A 10511-nucleotide genomic window follows, 5' to 3' on the forward strand; every position below is an offset into this window, starting at 1 on the left:
ATTAGGGAGGAATCAGACAATGACAAGATGAGATGAAGCAGAGAAGAGCATTACAAATTCTAATGTCTGTGGGGACTTGGGGCTGTGATATGAGCTGCTGGGATTTAGATGTGTGTGTGTTTGTGTGTGTGTTTGTGTGTGTCTGCTTATGTGTGAAGGAGAATATTTATGGGTGGGTGTGTGAGTCTCAAACAGACAGATAAACAGACAGAAATAGCCAGAAGATGAGAGAGTGAGATATGAGGGAGAGGATGGAAGATGGAGGAGAGTAAGGGTTCAGAATGAAAACTGAGTAAAAAGCAAGAGAGGCTGACAAACAATTTAATGGTGGATTTACTAAGACAATAACAACCTGCAGTTCATATTTCAACACTGTATCGGTGCCACTATTGTGTAAAATTAATTATGTGGCTGGTAGTAAATGAGCACTTCTGGATCTTTTTACCCAGTGTGTGTGTGTGTGTGTGTGTGTGTGTGTGTGTGTGTGTGTGTGTGTGTGTGTGTGTGTGTGTGTGTGTGTGTGTGTGTGTGTGTGTGTGTGTGTGTGTGTGTGCGTGCGCATGTGTGTGCGTTCTTTTCTATTACACACACCATTACCCTATGCCAAAGAAATTTCTTGTTGCTAAAGACCATTCATCATGTATTGCCAATCTAATTTTGAAATCACACACACAGTTTCTTTACAGTAATTATGAAGCTAGCTTAGCATAGAAAGTACAAAATGTCATTTCAATCAAAATATATTTATATATTATTGATTTCAGGATTTATTGCAGTACATGCAGTGTACATGCAGTACACTCACATGGCTGGTGGTCTTGTTGTTGTGTTGTCAAACATGGCTAATACATAAAACATAGCCCGAGTGACTGATTTACTCATTTTAATTTCATTTTGCATTCCTATATTGTCACAAAATGCAATGCTGTGCAATGACAAACAGACACTTTGGAAGCAGGTGTAACATGAGAAATCCGCTGCAGCTAACTTGACCTTCAATGACATTTCATTGAAGTTTCACACTCACATTTGAATGCTATGCATATACATTCTGCACATATTAGTGCGCTGCATGATGTCATAATTGTCAGTACCATTAAAACATCAACAGTGAGTACAAAGGACGGGGGTTTGAGGCTAGCTGGTTGCTAGCTTTAGCAGAGCTATCACATGTCTGCCATGTTCGTGCTATGGCACACACACTGCTGATGTGCATCTGTCTGTTTAGCTCACTTTACTTTGGCTACGAGGAGGCTAGGCTAACTGACCGTGCTGTGTCTCCTCACTCATGCACAGCCGATGCCTCTTTATGGAGGCCTGGACTCTTTAATGATGAAGATAAATGAGCTCATTATTAAGCGTTTTCATGCGTGTGTGTTGTTTTGTGTGTGTAACTGGATTTGTTGGCCTACAATATGTTTTCATGTGTGTATTGGTGTGTGTGTGTGTGTGTGGTCTTATTTTGAAGTGAAGTTGTTTGTGTGTGTATGCAAATTCTAACCTTTACCTTGTTAAAACTGTGTCTCATGAGGTTAATTGCTTCATTTAGCCTTAGTCTTGAATTTTCCCTCTTTTAAATGCAACTCAATATTTTTCTCTTGACTGTGTGTGTGTGTGTGTGAGTGTGTGAGTGTATCAACAAAATACAAACCCTCACAAATCAGCGAAGGGGAAGGGAGGGGTGGCACTGCTCACTCACTACCCCACTGTATGTTAATTGTATTACGAGCCCATATGGCTGCGTTGTAGAATATCATGCTTTTGATTTCTCATCATGTGCGGCTATTATCGGCTGCTGTTCATTTGCAAAGCGTATTTACCATAAGTGTGATGCTTTCACAGATGAGAGAGAGACGGTGAGAGGGAATTATGCCTAAATGCATCTTATCTAAAGAGATCATTTGGGAATAAATTCATGGCTAATAGAGTGTTTATTAGCATAGTCATGCATGTGAATTGTGGTATAATGAGGCTTGCCCATAAAGGGTGCTGCTGCAGTTCTGATGTTGAGCATTAGGGGGTGCTAAGAGACAGGGGGGGCAAATGGAATCAAACAGAGAAGAAAACTGATGAAAAAATATGTTAAAAAAATACAATAAAAAGCAAAAAAAAACTATGAATTTGCACATTTTTTTATAATTCCCTCCACTTTATTGATCATCCACTGGTCACAACGTTACCATACAAAACCCTTTTCCAACATGGAACTGCATTGGAATGTGATTATTATTTCTTTTTTTAATCATCACACACGCACATTCAATAACAAAATTAAATACAATTGTTTTTATAAAATTAAACGGAGCAAGAGGAAAAAAACAAAACAAAAAGACAGAGACACATTAAGTGATATTAAGACATGCAAATGTGACAAATATAAAAAATAGACATTTGTTTTCTTTTTCTGTACAAACATACATGGACACATATAAATATATAGAAGTAAAAAAGAGTGTATTTTTAAAATACAAAGGTCAAATTGTACAGTTACATTCCATAATAATAATAATAACAGAAAGAAACAGGAGACATAGCACAATATTCAAGTGAGTTTGCCTATTTCCACAGACGCTGTACAATACTGTACACTGTAAAAAGCAGGAATTAGATCACACTACTGTTAGATTCTCCCCACAGAGTCTGTTCACGCTGCTGTAAACATCACAAACCAAAAAAGGGAACAGGTTTTTTTTCGGATTTTCGTTTGAAATCACTCATTCAGGCAACTTTCAGAGAGGCTGTAATAACAACAACTGCAATCTGCTCCTCTTCTTTTGATGCCTGTAAGTCACCTCCATCACGGCTCCAGCGCTGCGTTTTTACTTTTTCTCTCAGCACCGAGAGGACATTTGGTAAAATAAACAAAGAGACGAGCATTACAGTGAACAATAGACTGTCATCGGTAATAGTTTGTATATGTTGGCACAAAGAACAAGCGTTGACCAGAATGTGGTGAAATGTTTCCCCCCTCGTGGCGCCGCCTTCTTCTCTCTTGCCTCTGTCTTGTTTTTTTTTTTAGTTCTGTCTGACGTCCTGCAGCAGCTTGTTGATCTCGTGGACCAGCTCGCTAGCGTCCATGCCGGCCTCATGGCGGCTCTCGCTGCGCTTGCTGCTCTGGTGACCCTGATGGAAGACGCCATCAAAGTCATCCTCCTCATAGTTCTCTGGAATCTCCTCCATGGCGGGCAGCCATTTTAGGTGAGGCGGCTGTCCGTTGTTTGAAGTGGGAGCAGAGGTTGAGGACGAGGAAGAGGAGGATGAGGACTGGCCCCCCACAGATCCGCTTCCTGGGTTTAGATAGTGAGTGTTGGCCGCCCATGCAGCCACACCTGGTGGGTAAGCGGGACCTTTACCACCTGGCAACAACCCTCTCCGACTGTCCTGAGGAACAGCATTGTTACTATGGTTTCCAGTGATGTTGCCACCACGTGTGCTTCCTCTCTCGGCGGTTGATGAAGACGAGGGTGGGCTTGTTTCAGTGCACTCGGAGTAGGAGTCCATGTTAGGGGGCAGGAGCCGCTGGAACACAGAGTTCATCTCTGTGAGGAGGGATCCAGCCCCTCCTCCAGCTGCACACGCATCACCACCTCCACCTCCTCCTCCTCCTCCTCCTCCTGACACAATTACTCCACCAGCCTCCTCGTTCCCAGACTCCTTGCCAAAAGTGGAGAAGCTCTTGCGGCGTTCCGAGTCGACGGAGGACTGGTCATCTTCGATCTGAGGCTGCTGGGAGGACTCCTCCCCTGGGATGTACATGTTGTTGCGGTAGTCAGCAGAGGAGGCGGGCGAGGAGAGGGGGGGCATCCAGCACTGGTCAGAGTGTCCCAGGATGCGACATTCATCCGTGCACAGTCTCATAGCTAAAAGAAGAAAGACAAAAAAAGACATGAAAAAAATTTTAAAAGGCATTTACTGCGAGATGAATAAAACAAACAACCCAGATAACATTTCAAACTCCTCTGGCAGGAGAGCAGTTTAAAAGTTAACAATGCTGTGTTAGAGAAAATGTCAATACAGTTGAATAATACAAGCCCTGAACATTGAGTCTGAAGCAGAAAAAGGAGGGTGAGCAAGTGTTACGTTTAAAGACACACACAGTTCAGCCGGAGGACGAGGTGCAGGGCTGACAAACGGCGCCGTATTCCCATACAATCATCCATGTGCAGTGCATATTTCATTCTGCACAGCTTCAGTCTGAGTGCCATGTTTATTTTCCTCCTTCTAGTATTTACAGCTTATACTGTGAGCATCCCAGCCAGGTATGACTAAATTAATAAATAAACAATCACCAGATCCCACCCATATGGCATTACAAGCAGATGTTGATGTAATATTCCACCACTTTGCCAAGTACATGTCTCACAACAACTGTAAGGCTGAGGCAGGGATTTTGCTTGTTTTGTTCTTTTATCGCATTCGGCATGAATAGCCCAACATTTGCCCATCTAAATAGAAAAATCTAAACAAATTAAATCTATTGAAGAGAAACAGCAGTAATCCTCCCTCTCGGCCCATTATCCCCCCCCCCCCCCTCTTTTCATATTACCATAAAAGATTGCGGGCGGGGAAGAGGGAGGGAGGAGGAGGAGGAGGGAGGAGGGTTGAAACACTTCCAAGTCTTTCTTAAAGGGAGAAATAAAAAAAGGAGATACAGAAAGACTGTGCATGTCCACCACCCTCCCTTTATCCATCTCAATAAAGATTGAGAATACATTAACAAGTACAGAAGATGGAGAGAGAGAGAGAGAGAGGGAGAGGGATGCTGAGGAGCTCTCAGGCAAAGTGAGGGAGGGACAGAGTCAGAGAGAGAGAGAGAGAGACAGAATAACATCATTCTAAAAGCAATTACTATGAATTCTCCTCAGTTCAGACATGAAAGCGCACCACTGTCACTCACCGGGGGGAAAAAAGAGAAAGAAAGGAAAAAAAAAGAAGGGAGGGTAAAAAAACAGCACCCTGAGACGCATACCGATGAGTGACAGGCGACTCATCTCCGCTCCAGGGAGGATTTTACAGACACGACTCTATCTTAGGGGCAGATAAGGCTCACACACACACAGAGAGAGAGAGAGTCAACCACACACGCAGTAACACAAACAGCCAGACACACTGTAACCTCTCTCAGTGTGATAACGAGCGTGGAAATGAGGGCTGTGTGGAAGAATAGGGACGACTACAATAGGGATTGTGTTGGCAACAGGGTGAATGGAGCGGCTGTAAAGGCAGGTGTACTGACAAATAATGGGGTTTAGGCCTGGCGCTGTCCGCGGTGCTGAAATCTGTCAGCGCCTTGTTGGAAAGCCTTGTAGGTGTGGTCCTGAGGAAGGGTGGGTGTTAAACGAAGGGAGAAATATCCTCCCGATTTCACACAAAAGTCGTCACAAATGACTGAAAGTGGATGTAAAACACGCACATGACAGCTTGAGGTGTGATTAGTCGCTGAAAGATGAAGTGATAGTTGAGTGTTGAGCTGTCACTGGAAGGTGTTGGTGATGCGAGTCGGCTCAAAAGCTGACGGACAAAAAAAAAATAAAGTTGTGCTCACCTGGGTGGAGTCGATGGTGCATTTCGAGGTGCATGAGGTCAGAAAAGCCCTCCCCCAGAAGCAGCCTGTCCACGGGGGATTCCCGCCCCATGTCACAGTCACTGTCCCCCGCCTCGCTGTCCCCACGGCCACTGTCCTTCAGGCTGAACTTGTCCATGTCTTGTAATGCATACCTGCAAGAGGGAAAGTTACACATAAACATCCTCTGAAAGAACAAACGATGCACGGCATTCAATGAATCAATCAATCCGTCCTCACATAAAAACAAATAAATCCATCATATCAGACTTAAGGCTGCTACTGGAGTCTGTCAAACCTCTAGACAAGGCTTGGCCCATAAATTCTACATGCAGGTAAAATCCCATCAATAAATCTATCATAGCAGCCACTAGGGGCATCAATAAATCTATCACCTGCAGATCATAAGGGGATATAATGATGACACCAGTGATGGATGCAGACTTCACTACCTGAGCCCATTTTTTTTTTCAAAGAGGAGAAGTAGCAGGAAAATTGTTGTGACATTCAGACAAATGAGTCGTATACTTTTGAACTGAGTGACACTGGTATGATAACATCTGGAGTATGAAGAAAAGAAATACATTTACACATCATCAAACCATGATCTAACCAATCAACCGACAGGCAAAACTTCACAACAGGTTGTTGAGACATGTAATACACAATGAAAAACAAGTGAAAGTAAACAAAAGATAGTTCTTTTTTTCAGGGACGGGAGGGGGGGAGGAGGTGGCAGGGGGTAAATTACCTGTAGCTTCGGGAGTATTTGTTGCCACGGAAACTGGGTCTGGGCTGGTACTGGCCCTGATGGAGCATGGACAGAAGCTGTGAGACTTGCTACATCCAAAAAAAATGACAAAAACAAACAAAAAAAAATAATAAAACAAAAAGAAACAGAAATGGGGAGGATGAATAACAGATGGGAAAATGAGGAGTGGGGGGGAAAGAGAGAGAGAGAGAGAGAGAGAGAGACAACACAAAAGACAAAATAATGGATGAGTAAACACAAAATGGATGATGGAGAGGCTGCTGAAAATGGATGAGACAAAATGGATGACGTTAAAACAAAAAAAAGGGGGAGGGCAGGGTAAGTCTAGATGAATATGGAGACATATGACTGAGGGGGTGAGTCATGGTTACAATGGAGGTAATGGTGACAGGGTGTAAACAAGGTAAAGACAAAGACACATCTATAATCATCAACAGTTTTAATGAGAGTCAGTCTGAACTACAGGGCAGTGTTGATTAAGCCACTGTCACACATGGAGATGAGTTAATTTGCTCAAATGGAGACAGCTGTGTGAGAATGAGAAGGCTGGTGTGTGTGTGTGTGTGAGAGAGAGAGAGAGAGAGAGAGAGAGAGAGAGGATCTGAGCAAGAAAATTTGGAAAGGGGCTAAGGGACCACATTTAAAATTTCTGAGTAATTTGCTTCTGTGTGTGTGTGTGTGTGTGCGTCCTCACCTCCACCGGTGGAGTTGCATGTGCCAGCTCCAGGGCGAAGCTCTCTGGGATGTGATTGGACGAGATGGTCACTAGGCTGTTCAGAGATTGGCGACTGTGATGGTTCTGTCGGCTCCCCATCTGGGCTCGGTCCATGGGCGGTGTGGCTGACGGCGAGCGATGGTGAGCTCTGATTGGAAGGGTGCCATTCACCGTGGGAACCAAGGTGATGTCACCTTTGTGGATTTGGCGCGAGGGCTTCTTTGGGTGATGCTGGTGGGTGGATTCTGCTACCCGGCAGTTGTAAGAGTGCCTGGTGTCCTTCTTCTCCCGGTTGCAGTGAGCAGCAAACACCACCATGATGACCAGGAGCACGGCACAGATGGCACCCAGGGTGCTGATGATGAACAGGGATACGTCAAAGGAGGACTCCCCCTGGTCCATCACTTGGCCGTGGTTCTCCATGTTCTCATAGAGGGTGATTTTGAGAACAGCCTTAGCACTGAGACTTTCACTTCCCTGATCTCTGACCACGACTGTCAGCTCAACATGTTCATGGGGGAAGTTCTCCAGACTTGCATTGGCGTGGATCTCACATGTTCTTGGATCAATAAGGAAGAACCCTTCTTCGTTGCCACTAACGATGGAGCAGATGAGCTCAGCGTTGACCCCTGTGTCACGGTCAGTCGCCCTCACCACGGTAACCAAGTGTCCAGCATCTGTGAACTTCGATGCAGGGATATCTGCAGTAAAGTTCCACAGCTGGGGGACCACGATCACTGGTGGGTTGTCATTTTCATCCAGAATGTTCAGAATCACCGTAGCATTGCTAACCAGCGGCGGCTTTCCAGCATCGTTGGCTTGCACCACAAAAGAGATGCGGCTCACGTCCTCGCGATCAAACGTACGTAAAGCATAGATGGCGCCATTGGAGGGGTCGATGGTGACGTAGGTGGAGATGGAGCTTCCGTGAACAGAGTTTTCCAAGATGGAGTAGCTCACTTGTCCATTGTTATCCAGGTCAGGATCAGAGGCCATGATGGAGGTCAGATATGCTCCAGGGGCATTGTTCTCTGATTTAAAGATCTCATATCGTCCTTTCTCGAAGCGTGGCGGGTTGTCGTTTTCATCAGTCACATGCACGGTGAAGTGTTTGATGGTAGAAAGACTGGGAGTCCCCCTGTCCTCTGCTACCACAGTCAGGCTGAACTCTGACCTCTTCTCTCTGTCCAGAGACACATTGGTGAGAATCATGTAGTTGTTCTCGTATGTTTTCTGCAGTTTGAAATAGCCCTGACCGTGAAGCTTGCACTCTACCTCTCCATTCAACCCAGAATCCAGGTCCTCCACTCTGACCAGGGCTACAAACGTGTCCAGGGGCGCAGCCTCGGATATGTAAGCAGCGTCCCCGTTCCCCTGAGCAGACATGAGACTGATGCTGATGTCTGGTTTGTTGTCGTTCACATCGACCACTTTGACCAGGATCTTGCAGTGAGCAGGCATGGAGTTAGGACCCATGTCCTGCGCTTGGACATCGATGTCATAAGAGTTGACTGTCTCATAGTCCACTCGCCTGATGAGGGTCAGGTGGCCACTGTCGGGGTTTATTTTAAAGGTCTCCATTATTTTTGGAGACACGTGACTGCTAAAAGAGTAGACTATTTTGGCGTTTGTGCCATCATCCGCATCAGTGGCGTTTAAGTCAATGAGCAGCGTGCCAACAGGTGCATTTTCTGGCAGATTGATGACATATGAGGACTTGTCAAAAATCGGGCTGTTATCGTTTGAGTCAGCGACACTGATTTTAAGGAGGGTCGAACCCGTCCTCGGGGGAACGCCCCTGTCAGAGGCCGTGTATTGAAGTTCGTAACTGGAGCGCACCTCCCGATCCAACTCCCTGAGCACCACCAGCTCCGCGTATTTAACCCCATCAGTCCTGGATTGGATGTCAATCTTAAAGAAGTTGTTGGACTCCAAGGCGTACGTGTACAGCGAGTTCTCCCCGACATCAGGGTCTGTGGCGCTGTCCAGGGGAATGCGAGCTCCCACGGCCGCGCTCTCTGAGATCTCGATGGGTATGACGGCGCGGGCGAACTGTGGTGCGTTATCGTTGATGTCCAACACTTCCACCTCGACGTGAAACAGCTGGAGGTGCTCCGTGGGGAGCGTCAACACGTCGAATTGAATGGAACAGTTGAGATTCTTTTCGCAGAGTTTCTCTCTGTCAATTTTGGTCCTGATGCTGATTTCTCCGTCCTGCTCGCGCACAGTGAGGAAAGACGAGCTCCCTCTCTGCATAGCTCTGAAGCGGGGAGACACTGAGCTCGGAAGTTTAACCAGAACATCCGCGACGTCTTCTCTCAAGCGGGCAATAACCGTGCCAACCTTTTGCTCCTCATAAATCTGATATTTCAGCGTCTTACCAGTGACGTGATGCGTTGCCAGTGCCAAAACAGCCAGAACTTTCCACATTCTTGTCAGAAAGAGTCCCTTCATTTTCCCAGTTTGCGTAAACCCAAAAACCAGATCCAAAGAAGGCAGCCGGAATGCAGTTCCTGTTTAACTTACTAAATGCTCTGCTCGCTTAATCAGCAGCTGCATCGCTTTCTCCGCGGAGCGAGAAGGAAAAAAAACATTCGATAAATGCAAGCTCAAGTTGCACTAATTTCCATTAAAGCATCCAAAATAGCTTCCTCTCTGTCCTCCCCTGTCGTACAGTTCTGCTGCGCGCATCCAGAGTGCGAGAGAAGCAGCTGAGTGCCAGTGAAATCTGTGCGCCTTGCTCCCTCTCCTCCCTGCGTCTGGTCTGTGCGCCGTGCGCTCTCTTTCGCTCCCTCACTCCGTTTGAGGTGCCTCTGCATACAGACTTGCCCAAAATAACCCGCCTCAATCCAACTAGTTGTACATCAGCCACGGTTCCCCCCACCCACCACCCCTTCCTTCTTTCACATCCCGGGGAAGACAAACGCTTCTTAAATCAAAAGCTTGCTGGTGACCACTCAAACTCCAACAAGGAGAGGAGGCGCAAGAGGGGGAAAGAATGAAAGTGGGGGGCAGAAAACCCCGCCCTGTGGGGTTTACTCTCACCACTTTTCAGAGTAACGACCGTCTACAATAGTCAGGGGAGAAGATAAACTGGAGGAGAAAACATTCATTCACTGAGCTTACGTTACTCTTTTTCATTGCTGTGAAGCCACAGGAAGGTTTACGAGTTTCTCGCTTCGGGTCTGTTCTTTCCAGACAGCTTGGAGACGCAAAGTGATGCGTAAATTCTCATAAGACAAGTCACATATATTGTCACCTCAATCACCAGCTTTGCACTTAAAGCACTGATAGACACACTTAAAAAAAAATGAAACCCAGACCAGCTATAGCCAGCTGTCATCACCGCCTCTGACACACTGGATGCCTTGGCAGTCATTAGTGTGTGTGCGCCTGACGCCAGCTTCCACAGTATCCAGTCCTTTTCTGCTCTTTCAAGTGGCAGCTGACTATCCCGCTTC

The 10511-nt window shown here is 46.0% G+C and overlaps 1 protein-coding gene across 2 annotated transcripts; it reads right to left on the reverse strand.

Annotated features, from left to right (window-relative positions):
- Positions 1-2149: 2149 nt before the first annotated feature.
- pcdh18a (protocadherin 18a) lies at positions 2150-9895 on the reverse strand. 2 transcript variants are annotated; one of them, XM_028409452.1, is made up of 4 exons: positions 7030-9895; positions 6315-6370; positions 5546-5718; positions 2150-3860 (listed from the first exon to the last, which is right to left on the reverse strand). In XM_028409452.1, the coding sequence occupies exons 1-4, from the start codon at positions 9502-9504 to the stop codon at positions 3016-3018; spliced, it is 3549 nt and encodes a 1182-aa protein (XP_028265253.1). In that variant the 5' UTR covers positions 9505-9895; the 3' UTR covers positions 2150-3015. The 2 variants fall into 2 exon arrangements, with proteins under 2 accessions (XP_028265253.1, XP_028265246.1); XM_028409445.1 differs by having other exon boundaries at positions 6315-6403.
- Positions 9896-10511: the final 616 nt, after the last annotated feature.

The sequence above is a fragment of the Parambassis ranga genome, chromosome 1 (assembly GCF_900634625.1).
Source record: "Parambassis ranga chromosome 1, fParRan2.1, whole genome shotgun sequence".
Taxonomy (NCBI): domain Eukaryota; kingdom Metazoa; phylum Chordata; class Actinopteri; family Ambassidae; genus Parambassis; species Parambassis ranga.